The following is a 20,409-nucleotide window of genomic DNA, read 5'->3' on the forward strand; positions in this document are numbered from 1 at the left end:
GCTCAGTGGACCCTGCAGTGGTCCTCTGCTCAGTGGACCCCAGTGGTCCTCTGCTCAGTGGACCCCAGTGGTCCTCTGCTCAGTGGACCCTGCAGTGGTCCTCTGCTCAGTGGACCCCTGTGGTCCTCTGCTCAGTGGACCCCAGTGGTCCTCTGCTCAGTGGACCCTGCAGTGGTCCTCTGCTCAGTGGACCCTGCAGTGGTCCTCTGCTCAGTGGACCCCTGTGGTCCTCTGCTCAGTGGACCCCAGTGGTCCTCTGCTCAGTGGACCCTGCAGTGGTCCTCTGCTCAGTGGACCCTGCAGTGGTCCTCTGCTCAGTGGACCCCAGTGGTCCTCTGCTCAGTGGACCCCAGGATAATAATTTTTTTTTTATATATAACTCAATTGTGTATATATATATATATATATTGATTGATTGATTGAAGAATTTATTAACAGTTTGCAGAATTACAGTACATTTCAAGCACAAACTCAATACAAAGGCTGTTAACTGTGAGTGGACGACCCAATTAAGCATTACACTTGTTTCCAATAGGGTCCACCATGTTCAAATCATCAAAACATTTAGAGACGTACAAATAGACACACTTCTATAGACACAACAGGACACACCCCCGGGCCCCCCCCCCCACCCACACACACACACACACACACACACTTATTCAAATTCTTAATCATTCCTTTGCAATTTAAATTATTTATATTTCAATACTGAGCAACAACAACAAAACTACGAATTTGATGCGTTTAATAAGAGCACAAATCAGACTGCACAGCTAGTCACAGAGTGAGACTACAGCGAGTCACCACTCACTCCCAACCATGTCATGATAAAAGAGATGATTATTGATTACAAACTGCAGCAAGCAGCAGCAGTACTAGCCTAGCCACCAGCGTGGCTCAGCCTGTAAACACAACAACAACAACCCGCGACATTCACAGCACAGGACACTGCAAGTCAGTCTGCAAGTTGGCATGTTTATTTACCTGATTGCTCCTTCCGCAGTTCATCCTTACGCTTTTTCTTTAACTTTTTATCATTTCCTGAAGGATACAGACGCTTCATGATTGAAGATGAGTTCTGTTTTGTTGTTGTCTTTACTCTTTTATATGCTACTCTCCCGTCCGTCCGAAACGACACAGAAGAAAAATAACACTTTGAAAGGGGGGCGTTTCCGCGTGCTGGAAATGTCTACTACGATAGGCCTGTGCTTGATTCTGATCACTAAGGTACGCTGTTGGCGGAAGATTTCACCATTCTGAGCAGCGTTACACTCACTGCGCAAATAACGTTCATAACAGCATGCACGCGCAAACTTTCACAGCTGCATCTTGTTGACAATTACCGTGCTGCGCAGTGACAGCGGTGAGTCCGCCAGACAGATTTATCTGGGCTCCACCCATAGGCTCCACTGACCCAGAGATCGACATGACCCCCCCACCCCCCTCAAACGTTTTTTTAACGGATTTGCATAAATCACACAGGTGCCCTATTTGGAGTAAAAACGGCGATTTTCGCCGAAAAGCTACATGTTTGCATGTCTGGAGATGGAAAAAGGGGCGACCCGTACCCGTTACCGCTCCAACCCTGGCTCGACCCCAACCAACACTATAACTATCCAACACCAAAAGGCTGAGAATACACAGACATCATCGTGTGTACAGGCATGTCACTGTGGATGACATTCTGACATTCTGGCGCTACACCAGAATGCTGCGTGCAGTACTAAACGTCAGCAAGAGAGTACATGTTACCAACAATGCCCTGTATGAGGGAATGAGGTGAGCCAAGAAGTAGCAGCCAGGAGAATGAGACTGGAAGGACACTGCCAAATACATCAAGATCTCTCTCTAGGTCGTCCTCAGACGAGCCTTCCATCGTCGCCTCCAGTCATTCTCCATACATCCGGGCCAGCTCGCTGGTGCTTTGCGCTCCTGCATCTTTCTCGAGTACATCCACATATGTTAGTGTGGGACGTCCTCGTGACCTTGTGCCCATGTGTTGGTTCCCACGGCACCAGTTTGCTGGCTGGGAGCTCTTGGTGTCTTTGGCAGTGTCCTGCGAGTCTCATTCTCCTGGTTCATGTTTCCAAGAACTGCCAGCCAGCAAAGTAGTGCTGTGGGAACCAACACACGGGCCATCGATCAAGATGACACATTAACATATGTGGATGTACTCAAGAAAGATGCAGGGACGCATGCAGGCTCTCACACAAACACAACATTTGCAAGCATTCACACGAACCAAAACAAAGTGGCTCTTCTACAACAGTGCTGCCTCAAAACAGTATGACGTGAGGTGTGCCCTTGATTTTCCTTGACAACCGCCAAGTGAATATTGCATATACTGTATACAAAAAATAATCATTCAAGGCCAAAGACGTGTTTAACATTTTTTTAACATTTGAAAAAAAAAATATATATATATATATATATATATAATACTTTTTTTTATTCTTACAACTCTCTTTCTAAAAAAAATAGAACAAATCTATGTTAGCCTGTGCTGAACTATTGCTACTGCCATTTAGCTATGTATGAGTTATTAAGTAATCTTAATAATCTTTTGGTCATGTCAATATAGGTGACATTTACTTACTTACATACTTACTTAGGCCTACTTATTTGCAACGTTTCAAAGCAGAATGGCAGAGTGTAGATTGGCAATTTTCGCTATGAATACAGTTGTATACCCAGACATATTGGAGCTTGGCAGGGGTGAGGTTAAAATAATCAAAAGCATGTCCTCTCCAGATAGAGGTTTTCTTCACAGTACTATACATGACAAAAGGAAGTACTGCAGCAAATGATTCATGCAACTCAATGAATTCCTGTTTCACGTGGGCGGGCGGCGTACCTAGTTGTGTGTTACTGCTATTACAGCCGTAGATCGTGTGTGCGAGCGTGTGTGTGTGTGTGTGGCAAAAAAAACCTAGAATGTGCACTAAAAGTCTGAATGAATAAAAACCCTACAACGTGCACCACATGTCTGAATGAATAAAGACATGCAGGCACAGAGAGGTGTAGATCACCATACATTACATACTGTAGATGCACTAAACAAGCCACAATGAGATATAAGAGATATCCTAAAGCCCTAGAGAGACACACCCCTACAGAGTAATAAGAGATATATGGATATATCTTATTACTCCATATATAAGAGATATATGGATATAGATAGTGTTGGGTGCTTGCACATATGCACACATGGGGCGGCGGCGGTGGCTCAGGGGTAGAGTGGCTGGATGGTAACCGTAAGGTTGCCAGTTCGAACCCGGGCTCCCCCAGAGTTGAAGTGTCGAAGTGTCCTTGAGCAAGACACTGAACCCCTAATTGCTCCTGATGTGCTGGTTGGTGCCTTGCATGGTTTCCGCTGCCATCGGTGTATGAATGGGTGGATGTAATGCACAATCTATGTAAAGCGCCTTGGATAAAGGTGCTATATAAATGCACCATTTACCATTTTACATGGCATCAACGCATGGTGTTGTGTGCTGGCACACTATACACTCTGTCTTTCTTTTATCTGTATTGTATTGTGTTTTTGTATGGACACAGTGTTGGGTGCTTGCACATACCGTATGCACACATGGCATCAACGCATGGTGTTGTGTGCTGGCACACTATACACTCTGTCTTTCTTTTATCATTTGTTTTTTTAAGAGCATGCCCAGGGACTACAGATGAAATTTAGCTTTGGCTAACTCTGGCCCATTTACATTCAAATCCAAAACCAAATCTGAGGCAGGGAGAAAAAAAACCTTGCGTTTTTTTGGGCCCTGGGCGTGGAACGATCTACAGACCAGATTAAAATTGGCTTCCTTGATCCCCCTAGTGACTTTTAAGAGGCTTGCCTCTGGCACACTCTCCAGCCATTGCTCCTGCTTTGACGAGTAGCAATTGCCGTGTTCTTAGTTTTATATTAGCTTAGTAGTTTCTTGATGTATTGTTATTCTTATTCGTCTTTTTTAGTCTGTACTTGGTTAGCTATTTAGACTCTCTCTGAGCCTCCCTGGTAGTAGGTTTTTGGTATTACGGATGTCATATGTTTGTCTTGTCATGTCCTGTATTTGTTGTTACTGGCAGAGCTGTGTAACATGTATTTGCCTCTTCTCTTGGCCAGTGCGCACTTGTAAAAGAGACTTTGGTCTAAATGTGATTTTACTGGTTAAATAAAGGTTTAAAAAAAAAAGGGAAAAAAAACATTGAGGTGAAAACTGACATGTTGATTAATGAGCTTTGTCCCTGTCAAATAAATAAATAAATAAATAAATCCTAAAGCCCTATAGACACACCCCTACAGAGTAATACGAGCTAACTTAAAGCCCTTCTCCACAGCATGTTTTACAAGTAAGACGCGTAAACGCGCGCGCACAACCCCCCCCCCCCCCCCTCCCCCTCTGTATCATTCCAATTTCAGTTCGTATTGGTTTGCTCCCATCTTTTGCCCTCTGGTGGAGGGCGGGTGGTGTTACAGCGTGACACACAGACACACAGTTTTGGCCAGCTTCTATAGTTAGTTCGCAACCATGCAGTCACATGTGCTCCACCGTGACTTTGACTGGGACTAGTAGTAACCACTGGGTTTTTTTGGTGGTCGGTTCTTTTATCAAAAGGTCTACAGAACTATATCCTCTGCAGCAGGATTTGTGAACTGTTGCAATAAAAGAAGGTTAGCCAATGGAATACAACCACCCTAAGGACTACTATCTGTACAGAGTAGACCTGCTAGACCTATACTGCACATGTAAACAGAGCTTCTACCTTTAAACACATCTTAACCCATTCAGGCCTGACATCGAAATTAAAAAAAATAAGTTTTCTAAACCATGACAATTTTCGGAAAGATTTGAGGCAATTTTAACGATTTTTCAAAAATAGCAGACCTACAAGTTCTTAGCGCGGCACTGTAGATCTGCTATTTTTCAATAGCTAAATTCTAACATAATGTATGTATCCACCAAAAGGGGTTCCCGCTCAAAATGGTTTAAATCTGAGGTTTTTAGCATGATATTTAAATAGTCAAGCAAGAGAGTACTACAAAATGCTGCCATTTGTCCCAAAGTGACTGCAAAAAAACTGTTTCAAAAAAAGCTTTATACCCTGCTGTATATCATGTAAATAAAGACACAATATGACGGCTCTGTTTACAAAATGCTGCACCCCCTCCAACTGTATATACTTTCCCCATTCATAAATGTTTTATTAGATTTTGACACTGTCTTTGGCAATGTAAACGTTATGTTTTCTCACGCCAATAAAGCTCCTTGAAAGTGTTCCTTTCACTCTTGAGCACACACAGTAGTATGCAATCCCTGAGGTACAAATAGATACATCAACACTGAGGATTTGACCGTGTGTGTGTATACTATTATGTGAAACTGTCAAACAAAATATAAAAACAAAATATTGGAAGAGCCGACATCCCTGCGGAACCATTGCGGCTCAAGAATCCACCACTCCTGAATGAAGTGTCTGGTGCTGGGAGTCTGGTGCAACGCACAGGTCCTGGACCTGGTGTAGAGCAGGAGTGGACCTGGTGAGACGAACTGTAGGAGGGGCCCGGACAGGAGTCAACCCACAGAGCCTAGTCCTTCCACGCGCCAGAATCTGGCTCTCCCAGTCCCGGCAGAGTAGTTCTGGAGTAGTTCCAATGGATTGTGTGGCCCTGGTCTTGCCCTAATGGGACTGATCGAGGGTAGCTCTACTGGGACGTAAGTCGGGACTTGATCACCCCGGCTGGGTCACCTGAGTGAGGGGAATGATGTTCGAGAGACCCGAGACCCTGATGACCTTGGGATACGTCCCAGGTGCATCCAAGCATTGTTTTTTTAGTTCTGGCAAAAGCAATTCCACGGATGGAGCTTGGGGATTGTCTAAGTGTTGAATTAGACAGAAAAGAGATCTGAGAAATACATTCACCGTCACAAATTCCATTATGGTAAACTATAAGGATTATTATTTTGATTTTGTTATCTCGACCGTATAGTCATTTTGAAATGCAGTCTGACAGATTTGATATATGCCACGATACAGAGGATTTCCACTCCCTAGCAAAGATCTGATAGGCAGAATAGGTTAACCCATTTTGGGGGCGGGAACCCCTTTTGGTGTTAGCATTATGTTATGCTTTAGCTATTGAAAAATAGCAGATCTACAAGCTCATAGTAGCTCTGCTATTTTTGAAAAATCGAAGAACGACTGACATAGAAACATAGCTTTTTCAGAAAACTGTCAGGATGTAGAAGACATTTTTAGAATCTGATCTCAGGTCAGAATGGGTTAATGGATGTACTGTTCGCAAATTATGTTCACAGGGCAATATGGAAACGTGGCATAACAATTGGGGTTGTGGTGGGGGTCCCCAAACAATAAGGATGATCAGGGGATGTAATCATCATTGTGACAGACAGGCCTACCGCTAGCCCGGTCATTTTATGTGACGTCTGCTCTCCAACATACGTACCCCTCTAAGGCAGTGTTTCCCAACCTTTTTTGTGCCAGGGCACACTTTTCATAGCCAAAAAAATCCCGGGGCACACCTAGATATATGGGGGGGGGGGGGTATAATTTACACACACACACACACACACACACACACACACACACACACACACACACACACACACACACACACACACACACACACACACACACACACACACACACACACACACACACACACACACACACACACACACACACACACACACACACACACACACACACACACACACACACACACACACACACAATAGTAGTAGTAGACTATAGTAACCACTGGTTTTTTTGGGTGGTCGGTTATTTTATCAAAAGGTCTACAGAACTATATCCTCTGCAGCAGGATTTGTGAACTGTTGCAAATAAAAGAAGGTTAGCCAATGGAATACAACCACCCTAAGGACTACTATCTGTACCGAGTAGACCGCTAGACCTATACTGCACATGTAAACATAGCTGCTACCTTTAAACACATCTTAACCCATTCAGGCCTGACATCGAAATTAAAAAAATAAGTTTTCTAAATCATGACAATTTTCGGAAAGATTTGAGGCAAATTTTAACGATTTTTCAAAAATAGCAGACCTACAAGTTCTACAGCTTGTAGATCTGCTATTTTTCAATAGCTAAATTCTAACATAATGTATGTATCCACCAAAAGGGGTTCCCGCTCAAAATGGGTTAAATCTGAGGTTTTTAGTATGCTATTTAAATAGTCTTGAGAACAAATGCTGCTATTTGTCCCAAAGTGACTGCAAAAAACTGTTTCAAAAAAGCTTCATATCCTGCTGTATATCATGTATATAGCGACACAATATGACGGCTCTGTTTACAAAATGCTGCACCCCCTCCAACTGTATATACTTTCCCCATTCATAAATGTTTTATTAGATTTTGACACTGTCTTTGGCAATGTAAACGTTATGTTTTCTCACGCCAATAAAGCTCCTTGAAAGTGTTCCTTTCACTCTTGAGCACACATAGTAGTATGCAATCCCTGAGGTACAAATAGATACATTAACACTGAGGATTTGACTGTGTGTGTGTGTATACTATTATGTGAAACTGTCAAACAAAATATAAAAACAAAATATTGGAAGAGCCGACATCCCTGCGGAACCATTGCGGCTCAAGAATCCACCACTCCTGAATGAAGTGTCTGGTGCAACGCACAGGGTCTGGACCTGGTGAGAGCAGGAGTGGACCTGGTGAGACGTAGGAGGGGCCCGGACAGGAGTCAACCCACAGAGCCTAGTCCTTCCACGCGCCAGAATCTGGCTCTCCCAGTCCCGGCAGAGTAGTTCTGGAGTAGTTCCAATGGATTGTGTGACCCTGGTCTTGCCCTAATGGGACTGATCGAGGGTAGCTTACTGGGACGTAAGTCGGGACTTGATCACCCCGGCTGAGGCACCTGAGTGAGGGGAATGATGTTCGAGAGACCCGAAACCCCGATGACCTTGGGACACAACCCAGGTGCATCCAAGCATTGTTTTTTTTTAGTTCTGGCAAAGCAATTCCACGGATGGAGCGTGGGGATTGTCTAAGTGTTGAATTAGACAGAAAAGTGATCTGAAAAATACATTCACCGTCACAAATTCCATTATGGGGAAACTAAGAATTATTATTTTTATTTTGATATCTCGACCGTAGTCATTTTGAAATGCAGTCTGACAGATTTGATATATGCCACGATACAGAAGATTTCCACTCCCTAGCAAAGATCTGATAGGCAGAATGTGTTTGGATGTACTGTACTGTTAGCAAATGATGTTCTAATGGCATAACAATTGGGGTTGTGGGGGGTCCCCAAACAATTGTAATGATCAGGGGATGTAATCATCATTGTGACAGACAGGCCTACCGCTAGCCCGGTCATTTTATGTGACGTCTGCTCTACCCCTCTAAGGAGCCCATAATACCCCCCACACATACCCCCTCTAAGTATCCCCTTCAACACACTCGACTGCAGCGCCCGCACCGATAAATGCCTGCAAAGCTCTAATGTGCTTTTCCCTTTTTTTATACAGTATAGTAGGTAAGCCTTGCAGAGCCATGAGGCCCATAGGGCAGTAGTCTATCTCCTGTTTCTGTAGCGTGAGGCAGCTCCATGTACAAGTACTCCCCCTGGACATGATGTACAAGTACACCCCCTGGACATGACGCTTAGTATGTCGCAGGGACTTTATACCCCCAATCCAACCCTTAATGGTACCCATATGACCCGGCCGGGGGATCGACCACCGACCTCCCAGTCCCAGGGTGGACACTCTGAGTCTAACCACAAGGCCACTGAGCTGGCTTTTATGCAGCCACACTATTTTTTTTCATCAGTTTTGCAATGCATCTTGGCTCATGGCAGACAGATTTTGCTATGCCACCACCACGGCAGAGGATTTCCACTCCTCTCTATCTGATCACCAGGAGGATTGATGGAATGATACATAAATAAATAAATGGACAGACAGCCGGGGGATATGAGCAGTGCAATGACTAGATGTAGAGTGCTCAGTCATCACGCCCCCACACCTCCATGAATCTCATAATCCATTAAGACCTGGAACGCATCAGCGTCACCTTAGCTTTTAAACCTCTTTTAACCATTATGTTACACTTTAGCTGTTGAAAAATAGCAGATCTACAAGCTTGTGTAGATCTGCTATTTCTTTTATCGGGGAAAACGTGTACAAATCTTTGAATATGTTATCGTTTCTCAGTGAACGTTTTTAAATCAAATCATTGCTTCTGGGGGGCGTCCCTGGAACAATTATGTTCAGATGGGGGTCGGCGGTCGAATACATATAATTTTGGGGGTCCTTGACATGAAATAGTTTGAGTGTCACTAACATAGAAAAATAGGTTTTTCAGAAAACTGTCATGATTTAGAAGAATCGGGTCCTCAGATCTCAATGGGATAAATAACGATACACATGAGCAACAACATGACTTAAACTAATATTTATTTTCATATAATATCAGTTTCCGGGTGGCTCCACGGTTCAGTAGCTGATTCAATTTATCCAAAAGAAGATTGGATTTTAAACAGACGCAAAAAAAAAAGTAATCACACAAGACCCTCTGCGTTTCCCTTCTGTTGACATGAATCTATCCATCACGCTCTCTCTAAAGCGATGGATTCTTTCCTACATCTTAACCCATTGAAACTGGGAAAGCATCTGTGTCATTTTAGATTTTAGCTACCCTATATTGGCCTCAATATAATATTTTGTCAATGGAAATATCCTAAAACAACAGGGTCGTATTATAATCGGGGGACTAGACAATTTGACATTCAATGTTCTTTATCCACTAAATGAGTCTTGATTGAAAAATGGGGGTTGTCTTATAATCAGAGTCGTCTTATATTCGAGACAATACGGGTATATATAGATATGAAGCAATCATGAACAAACGTTCATGAACAAAAAAAGAATCCTGCACTCTGGTCTATAGCGCATGCAGTGGCATCAGTTTTATTAAAATGTACATGATGTTTTTTGGACTCTGGACTTTCATCAAGAGTGTCTATATACCAATAAAAGTAAACTCTTCAGATGTAGAACAGTGCCTTAGTACAGTGGTTCTCAAAAACAGCAGATCTACAAGCTCGTAGCTTGTAGATCCACAAGCTTTTGCAAGCATTTTAACATATTTTCTGCGTTTGAAAAACAATGTTGATTTTTCTCAACAAATCTTCTCTTCGGTTTTTCACAAAACATTGGTCAAATACAAATATTTGCAGTATATATATATATATTTGTGGGACCTTGGCACAAAAACGTTTGAGAACTACTGCTTTAGAAGGCGTTTGTAGGCTCTGCCTCTGGTCTTAATGGGTTAAATGTGAGCTTATGGAGGTTTCGTTGGCGGTTGATTCTGCGTTGTGTTTGAGCTCCAGCAGCAGCAGGGATGTTCAGAAGAGGAGTTATTCTTTTTGTAGTGGTGGCGGCACAGTCTTTAACAGATTACAGCTTTTAACCCATTTTTGGCGGGAACCCCTTTTGGTGTTTTAAAGGTATATTCAGTGATTTCACTTCATTCAAAAATCACTTATTTTTTTTATTTTTTTTGGATAATCCTCCCTACTATAGAGTGTGCTGACCATATAAGGAGTTCCTCCCTGTCCCCAGTGAGCCCCTGGGGTCAAAAAACCCTAGTTTCCGTTTTGGTGGCGGGTGGCAAAGCCTTCATCCAATCAGGATGAGAGGGGCCTTCCTCCAATCATGATCGAGTGGGGGCGGGCCTTGGTGCACATGCTGTTGGCCTGTTGCACTTCCCCCCACTGTAGAGCGTGCATGTGCACATTTTGTTACCGGGGCTGACTGGGTGGTTTTCCAAATCACCCAAATCACTGAATGCTCCTTTAAGCATTATGTTATAATTTAGCTATTGAAAAATAGCTAAATTAAAAAAATAGGTCTGCTATTTCTTTTTAAATCGTGAAAATGTGGCCCAAATGTTTGAATATATTATTTCAGAGCGAACGTTTTTAACTCAAATATTTGCTTCTGAGGGATGCCTGGAACTATATATTTTCAGATGGGGGGTCGGGAGGCCAATTACATATGATTTTTGGGGTCCTTGACATGAAATATTGAGCACCACTGATACAGAAACATGAGGTATTTCAGAAAACTGTCAGAATATAGAAGGACATTTTTTTAATTTCGACGTCAGGCCTAAATGGGTTAAAGTTGTGTAAAACAAAACAAAGCAAAAAACCTGCGCTCACAAAGTGTCAGACAAAAAGGCTTAAATGAAAGCCCCAGTGTGGCGCGTGGCGTTAAGACAAAAGAGTTGAGTCGAGCGAAAAGGACAGGTGGAGGAAGAAGTACTTTTTTTCCCTTCCTTTTTTGTACTTACTTAACTCCCACACACTGTCTTCAAATGCAGTTGAAAAGTTTTTTTTAAAGGTATATTCAGTGATTTTACTTAATTCAAATATCACTTATTTTTTCTTTTTTTCTGGATAATCCTCCCTACTATAGAGTGTGCTGACCATATAAGGAGTTCCTCCCTGTCCCCAGTGAGCCCACTAGGGTCCAAAAACCCTAGTTTCAGTTTTGGTGGCGGGTGGCAAAGCCTTCATCCAATCAGGATGAGAGGGGCCTTCCTCCAATCATGATCGACTGGGGGCGGGCCTTAGTGCACATGCTGTTGGCCTGTTGCACTTCCCCCCACTGTAGAGCGTGCATGTGCACATTTTGTTACCGGGGCGGACTGGGTGGTTTTCCAAATAACCCAAATCACTGAATGCTCCTTTAAGGGAAAAAACACAATGTTTCTTTAAAACATCCCTGCGATGTCGCGCTACCGTTTCAGCGCTTCTGACAAAAATTAAAGTAGCTACTGTACATAGCGCCCCGGGAACGGTTGATTTGTACTACCGGTTTCAGCAAATCAGCTGGTATAGCTCTTCACAATAAGGGTTTTTATTATGGTTCTCTATGATGGCATTGTGCGCCAACCACTAGATGGGGCTGTTGGCCGTCAAAGAGTTACGTAAAAGTATCAATACTGCAATGTAGAACTACTGTTATAAGTAAGGCTGAGCTCACACCTTTAATGCACTGCATTGCTGTTGTTGTGTAGTGTCATGGCTGCCCCGATGCATTTCCAATGGGAGTCACATGGTTTGACACAACATTGGGTTGTGTGAGGGGGAGGGGCGCAGTCGAAACACAGCTGAAAGCCATACAACAGACCATGTGACCTCCATTGGAAATGCATTGGGGGCGGCCATGACACTCACAACAAAAATCACTGCATTAACTGTGTGAGCTCAGCCTAAAAGTCTGGAATTTAAAATGTACTTGAGTAAAAAGACAAAAGTATTGGCAGCATAATGTACTTAAAGTACCAAAAGTAGAAAGTACTCAGTATGCAGAATGTCCAAGTTTTCAAATGTATAAAAAATGTTTTGAAGTTCACAATGTGTCGCGTCACATCACAACACATTGTGATCTTGTAGATTGGCCATTTTCAAATGGCCGAAATGTATAGGGCTGAAGTGGTTAGGTATGAGTACTTAAGTAAATGTACTTAGTTACTTTATACAACCGTGGAATGTTAGTGCGAGCGCGTAACCTAACACCTCCTTCACACACAGGTGTGTGGTTGTCCTTAATTCCGTTCAACAGATATTCATATATTCATTCCCCTCTTGTGTTCGACACAACACAATGCATTAATGCAAATTCATAGTTGCAAAGTGCATTTAATAGCACTCCGTGAATAGAATGTATTAAATTGCACTCCGTGAATAGAATGTATTAATATCCAGGCAACTGAATTAACCCATTTAGGCCTGACCTCAACATTTAAAAAAAATCTTCTAAATCCTCCAGTTTTCTGAAATAAATATTTTCACGATTTTTCAAAAATAGCAGACCTACAAGCTCGTAGCGCGCCACTCGGTGGCGCGCTATGAGCTTGTAGATCTGCTATTTTTCAATAGCTAAATTATAACAATGTTTAAAACACCAAAAGGGGTTCCCACCCAAAATGGGTTAAAGTCCCTCTCCAACCCGTCCTTCTCCAATGGGCACGTTAGCGGTCAATGGCTCTGGAGGAGACAGGGCAAGCTGTCCTTCTCACCCATTGAGATAAATAACGGGATTTCTCCACATGAATAATCGATCATTTCAGTAGCAAGAGCATCCAAAATGTCTTCTAAATCTAGTCAACCAGGCCTGCAGTATAGGCTGTGCACTGGACAAAATGTGCATGACTATTATATAAATAAACTGAAATACGAGGACATATAACAGAGGGAGAAACAGTATCCACAATCAACATTAAGCGACCGTCCGACAGGAGTTTGTGTACAGGTACATAAGAGTCGAACTTTATTACATCTTGTGTACAGCCAGGTACATCATCATCATCATCATTCCACAATGCTACTCCAGACTTCCCGGTCCTTCATTGCCACCCCCAGTTCCTGCCTACTGAAGCACCGGTCCTTCATTGCCACCCCCAGTTCCTGCCTACTGAAGCACCGGTCCTTCATTGCCACCCCCAGTTCATGCCGACTGAAGCATGTGTCCCTATAGCGATGACATCAGGGAACGACAGCTTTCTACCTCTGGTCCACCCTGAGACAGGACTCCAGAGAAGAAGGGAAGATATAACCTCATTGTCAGCTCTGTAGCAGTGGCCGGACCAGTAAAGAAAACACGGGGAAGGTTGCCGTATATTAGATTAGTCGATGGGTGGCTCTTCCAAGACAGATTTTGCGCTTTCATTAGAAGGCAGGTGTAAGTGCCATCCAACCGATTCTCTTGTTTCTTTGAAAGTGTCCATGTCTCGGAGCCAATAGAGTAGAATCGGCTCAAAAGTAAAACTGTATTACATCTTGTGTACAAGTACATAAGAGTCAAACTTTATTACATCTTGTGTACAAGTTCATAAGAGTAAAACTTATTTTTGTTTGGCTTCCTTCAGACAGTCTCTATATAGACGTTTAAAAAAAACTGCTAATCATCGTCTAAGTTAAGCTTAGACCGCTAAAAACAACTTGCATTTTTATAACCTATTTTTAGACATACGTCTAACAGCCGATCTATGGCTAAAAAACACTCGAAAGCGCTGGCAAGGGCTCATAGTGTAGGTGATGATTGAACTGTGGCAGGCAATGAGTTCAAACATTTCCATCATCGCAGTATGAAGAGGGCGATAAAAAAAGAGACGAGGTAGTGATGTCTATGTTCACAGATAAATGATGAAGACGAAGGCTTTAAAGTGCTGTCTGGCACGGTGTGTGTGTGTTAAAAAAAAAAAAAAGAAGACTCACTCAACCTCACCAACTAAGTGCCTTTGAAAGATATGAGTTACACAGAGATGATTAACCCATTTTGAGCGGGAACCCCTTTTGGTGTTACATATATTATGTTGTAATTTAGCTATTGAAAAATAGCAGATCTACAAGCTCATAGCGCGCCACCGAGTGGCGCGCTATGAACTTGTAGGTCTGCTATTTTTGAAAAATCGTGAAAATATTTATTTCAGAAAACTGGAGGATTTAGAATCTTTTTTTTTTAATTTTGAGGTCAGGCCTAAATGGTTTAAGGGAAAGGCGGCAGACGGACACCACTTCACAGTTTGTTCCTTCAGACAACAGGCGCAAGAAAACATACACAGAAAACTTCACTTCTGATAGCCGGGTTGCAAAACAGAGAGAGTCACAGTCAAGACAACGAGCTCGTTTACCAGCCCGTTTTTACAGAGAGAGTCTCAGTCAAGACAACGAGCTCGTTTACCAGCTCGTTTACCAGCCCGTTTTTACAGAGAGAGTCTCAGTCAAGACAACGAGCTCGTTTACCAGCCCGTTTTTTACCAAAATGCATCGTCCTCGTTGGGGACAGAAAGATACTCGGATAATTAAGACGGACAGAAAGTCAGAGAGAAATCCAAACAGACAGTAGAGCCCGACGTAGCCTTGTCAAATTCCTTCAAAAACAATTTGACAATATAATCAGTAGTCAGTGGTCTATAGAGCGTCGCAGTCCCGCCCCCTACCAGGGCCCAGGAAATGATTCTCTGTTCATTTTCCTCATAGACTTTTCAGAAAGTATTTATTTAAAGACGTTTACGCCGCGGACAAAGCCAACTCTTGTCGTGACAAATCATGACAACAAAATGTTTTGGGCCGAACAAATAATTAGAAAGAAGAAAAAAACGGCAGGTTACAACAATTTTTTTGTTGTTTTTCTTCTTTGTAATTATTTGTTTGGTCCAAAATATTGTTTGTGTTGTCATGAGTTGTCACGACTTGAGTTGGCTTTGTCCGCGGCGTAACCGTCTTTAAATAAATACTTTTTGAAATGTCTATGGGAAAAATGCATTGTGAATCATTTCCTGGGCCTGGCGTCGTCATGGAAGGGGGCGGGACTGCGACGCTCTATAGAGCCAAATCTCCACCAACGGCATTGCGTTCGGTTGCGAACGACAGCCATCAAACGCAACGCAACCTCGGCAGTGGAGTGCCCTTGATCAATGATACAAAAGTTGACGCTGACGCGACACCCGATGACGGCTGCAGTGGAGCCCCGGCGTAATACACACACATCGAGATGGAGGACCAGGACGTCCTGGTTGGGCTCTAAATCATAGAGTTATATATAAGCTAGAGGGCGGACAGCCCCGCCCCCAGCTATTAATTTCAATGGAAGTTGCTCCGTGGCGTTTGAAGGACCCGGAAGAACGCTTATGTACTTCTGGCATTTTCTCGATTTGGACACCAAAAACTAAAACTGCCCACCTGCAGTTCCAGCTTTGGCCAGTAGAGTGGGGGCGGGCGGCTTCAACATTGGGCCAGCCGCTCTGGGGTGGGGGGGGGCTTGGTTCTAATAGACACACATTCTATTGTAGGTAGCCTTGCCGAGCCATGAGGCCCATAGGGCAGGAGCCTATCTCCTGTTTCTGTAGCGTGAGGCAGCTTGATGTACAAGTACACCCCCTGGACATGACGCTAGTATGTCGCAGGGACTTACCCCCAATCCAACCCTTGATGCAGAGTGTCAAGCAGGGATGCACTGGGTCCCATTTTTAGAGTCTTTGGTATGACCCGGCCGGGGATTGAACCCCGACCTCCCAATCTCAGGGCGGACACTCTAACCACAAGGCCGCTGAGCTGGTCACACATTCTATTGTAGCAGGAATAAGGAAGTGTACTCACAGGTGACGCAGACCAGGAGAGCTCGCAGCAGCATCTCGCTGGGCCCCTTCCAGCGGTCCCGGAGTCGAGCCCTGAGGGGCGGCACGAGAATCTCCGCAGGGACGAAGAACTGGATGGCGAAGCTGACGAAGATCCCGAAGGAGTAGAGGATCTTCACCAGCTGGTTGGTCCTGCAGACACAAAGGGAAGAGAGACAGAGAGGGGGAGAAATGTGAGAGTGAGCGAGAGCAAAGCGAGCGAGGGAGGGAGAGACACACACACGGACAGACAGAGGGCATGTCGCTTGCCTACTGTTATGTACAGCAGGTCATTAACCCATTTTGACCTGAGATCAGATTCTAAAAATGTCTTCTACATCCTGACAGTTTTCTAAAAAAAGCTATGTTTCTATGTCAGTCGTTCTTCGATTTTTCAAAAATAGCAGACCTACAAGCTCGTAGCGCGCCACTCGGTGGCGCGCTATGAGCTTGTAGATCTGCTATTTTTCAATAGCTAAAGCATAACATAATGCTAACACCAAAAGGGGTTCCCGCCCAAAATGGCTTAATCTTCATTGTGCCATTTGTAGTTCACACAAAGGCCAAATACCAGGGCAAGCAAGGCCATCAAATAAAAGACACATTATTGTACAAATACACAGTATAACCGTCATCAGCAAAATGAATAAATGGATGAATACAGCTTTTCATTACTTCAGAATTCAGAATCTCAGAAAGACTAAAAAGAAGCAAAGGAGTGTGTGGAGTGTGGACACAGCTACAAGGCCAATGTGGCCTTGAGTCATAAGAAGAACTAATAATGAACTAACCCATCTGTGTTTACTGTACTGATTGTATTACTACATAACTAAAATAACCTTAGGTTGTCCAGCAAAACTTTTAATGGAAATAGACAAGTCGTGACATTGCTTTTCTCTCTCTACGTCGTCCTCAGACGAGCCCTCCATCGGCGTCTCCAGTCATCTCGGTTCTCCATACATCTGGCCAGCTCATTTGTGCTTTCTGCACCAGCGTATTTCTTTAGTACGTCCACATTGGTAGGTGTTACTTTCCTTTCCACTATAAATATATAGTGCACAATCGTAATACCAAAAAAAAATGACACCCGTGTGAAGTGAGTGGTGCAACTCTGTGTGGGGGTCCCCGGGGGGGTCCCCGGAAGTTCCAGACCCACAGGAACTCGGCCAGGGTGCCGGCCCGGTTCCGGCGAGCCGTCCCTGCGTCCGAAGCCGTCCATACATTACAGAGTTAAGGTCTCCACACACCGGGCGCGAATTGGATGCGAATTCGCATTTTTAGCGCCGTTTCTCCATCGGTTTTCCGAAAAACGCGGCCGGTGTGCAACCACCTTTACCGTGTGGGGGGTCCCCGGGGGGGGGGGACCCAGGGACCCAGGGACACACATAGCTAAAAATAATATGGCTCAGCAAACAACCAACAGCTGGAGAGGATGGCGCAAGACAGACGAGGGTGGAAACGACTCATCAATGGCCTATGTTCCGAAAGGAATACAAAGGCCTAAGTAAGTAAGTAAACAACCCACAGGTCAAAAATGAGACACAGCCAGGGGGAGGCCCTTGTTTCACTGCTTAAAGGACCACTTCACCACTTTTCAACTTCTCTTCCTATAATTGGTCCTAACTAATGTTCATGATAAAATACCATTCTTTCCTTCTCAGTCTGTGTCTCATATAAGGCTGTGGGCAGTTCAGAAAAAAAGCCATCGTTCTCATGATAATAAAAATCTAAATATATTTTAAAACCTAATGCCTAATGATGATGTCACTGGTGGACGGGTGTCCGAACTGCCCAAAGCCTCCTATGAGACACAGACTGAGTAGGAAAAAATGGTGGTGTTTTATCATGAACATTAGTGAGGACCAATTATATGATGTGAAGTACACTATTTTGTACCTTAGATTAGATGTCTTCATTATCCAGAAGGGAAAATTGTTTTGCTCAGGTCAATGCATACATTAAGGATGATACCGGCCGAGGGGTTTGCAGACGATACTGCTCTGGTCGACACCTCAAACAGCCCTGCTCACTTTGAGGAGGAAGCAGAGAAGCTTCACCAGTGGTGTGAATGTGAAGAAGACCAAGAAGCGGTTCGATTCCCGCTGGGGACGCGGTGTTCGCTGGGGGCGTGTTCCCTCCTCCGCGTCATCAGCGCCCATACCCGAGGCGGGGTTGGCGAAAGGGCCTTTCTGTGTGGAGTTTGCATGTTCTCCCCGTGTCCCCGCCTAGGGTATGTACCCTCATGTACCTCATGCCTCCTTCTATGCATGAGGAGTCCAAGCCGCTTATTTTCACCTGACAGGGGAGAGTTTCCCCAGCCGGACGTATAGCGCGTGGAAGGAACACGTTATTCCGACCAGTTCCTTTCCCCTCCATCAGGCGCCCCGGCTGGCCAGGGGGAGGTAGTTTAGAGACCAGGATTACTGCATGTTTTTTGTGAGGGTACCTACCCTAGGGGACACGGGGAGAACATGCAAACTCCACACAGAAAGGCCCTTTCGCCAACCCCAACCTCGGGTATGGGCGCTGATGACGCGGAGGAGGGAACACGCCCCCAGCGCCCACAGCGTCCCCAGCGGGATTCGAACCCAGGACCTTCTAGCTGTGAGGCGACAGCATTACAGACTGTGCCACCGTCCGTGACCCCTAATAAAATTGTTTTTACTTCTGTCTTGTAAAGCGACTTTGAGTACCTTGAAAAGCGCTATATAAATTGTATGTATTATTATTATTAGTTGCTCTGGAGTGGGAAGCTCTCTGGTGGAGCCGTTGCCCCCGCGACCCGACTGTTGAAGATGCATGGATGTTTATATCTGCTGAAACGTGACCCTCGACTTACTACGTATAAGAGTGGTTGATGTCAAGGCAAGGTCATGAGATTGCTCACTTGCTTTCTGCAAAATTAAACACACAAGAAAAAATCATTGCATTTCCAAAATGCCGATTACTGTTCAATTCTCTCTCTCTCTCTCTCTCTCTCTGGATGGGCGATGAAGAACTGCTCTTCACCTTTTGATTTTTTCTTTAGAGGATGGTGTTTGTTCCTGTGAATTCCTTTTTATGATAAATAAGACTGGCATGTAGTTAAGATCCTGTTCTGACCTGTATTACCCGGCAGTGCGAAATAAAGGACCTTTTAAAATCATCTCTCCCCCCCTCCCTCCCCCCCCCCTCCCTCCCTCTCCCTCCCTCCCTCCCTCCCTCCCTCTCCCTCTCTCCCTCTCTCTCTCTCCCTCCCTCTCCCCCTCCCTCCCTCTCCCTCCCTCTCTCTCTCTCTCCCTCCCCCCCTCTCTCTCTCCCTCCCCCCCTCCCTCTCCCCCTCTCCCTCTCCCTCTCTCCCTCCCCAGTGTCCGCAAAAGAGCAGGAAAACAAAGCGCTGATGGATAGACTCGTGTGTGGATGGCTAAATGGGTCGCGTGTATGAGGAAAAGGCCAATCCATTTACGTAATGCCGGCGGACGTGGCTGCTGTCAGTGTGGAAGGTGGGGTTAAAAGAAATGAGCTTTAACCCATGTTGGGCGGGAACCCCTTTTGGTGTTAGCATTATGTTATGCTTTAGCTATTGAAAAATAGCAGATCTACAAGCTCATAGCGCGCCACCGAGTGGCGCGCTACGAGCTTGTAGGTCTGCTATTTTTGAAAAATCGTGAAAATATTTATTTCAGAACACTTTAAAATTTTGAGGTCAGGCCTGAATGGGTTAAAAAGGTGCAGCGAGTACAGATTGGCCTTTCTTCACATACAGCAGAGCGGCCTGACTTTGAACACATGCAGCACAATACCAAGAGGTCGACGCCAGGCACGTGCACACACACACACACACACATCAAAAGGGGGCTCCAGCCCCTGCGCTTTTACCCGTCTGTGAAACAACTGCCCTCTCCGTATACCATGAATGCAGCATTTACTATGGTGAAAGAAATGCAAATGCCCTCCGCTCTCCTTTCCATGCCATACCCGAGAATTGCTTTTTTCCTGAGCTCTCCTGATCTTGAACGCAGCATTTTGCGCGGAAATACATTTGTTGTCATCGCCGCATCTCCAGTAGCCAACGAGTGCGGGGTCGCGCCGGGAAAATAGCAGATCTACAAGGAGAGCTTGTAGATCGGCTATTTTCTTCCAAAAGTGCCCTCTTACGGAATTTCAGCCTCTGCCTCTGTAACACTCTCTGCATGTCCCTGGTAAACACATACATGCACCATGCACATGCCC

The 20,409-nt window shown here is 44.5% G+C and overlaps 1 protein-coding gene across 1 annotated transcript in view; it reads right to left on the reverse strand.

Annotated features, from left to right (window-relative positions):
- slc36a4 (solute carrier family 36 member 4) overlaps positions 1-20,409 on the reverse strand; it is a 247,794-nt gene that overhangs the window by 120,036 nt on the left and 107,349 nt on the right. Inside the window, exon 11 of the mRNA XM_079514352.1 lies at positions 16,181-16,350. Coding sequence (XP_079370478.1) covers positions 16,181-16,350 — 170 coding nt within the window. The remainder of the gene's footprint in view (positions 1-16,180; positions 16,351-20,409) is intronic.

Source organism: Electrona antarctica, assembly GCF_951216825.1.
Source record: "Electrona antarctica genome assembly, chromosome: 11".
Taxonomy (NCBI): Eukaryota; Metazoa; Chordata; class Actinopteri; order Myctophiformes; family Myctophidae; genus Electrona; species Electrona antarctica.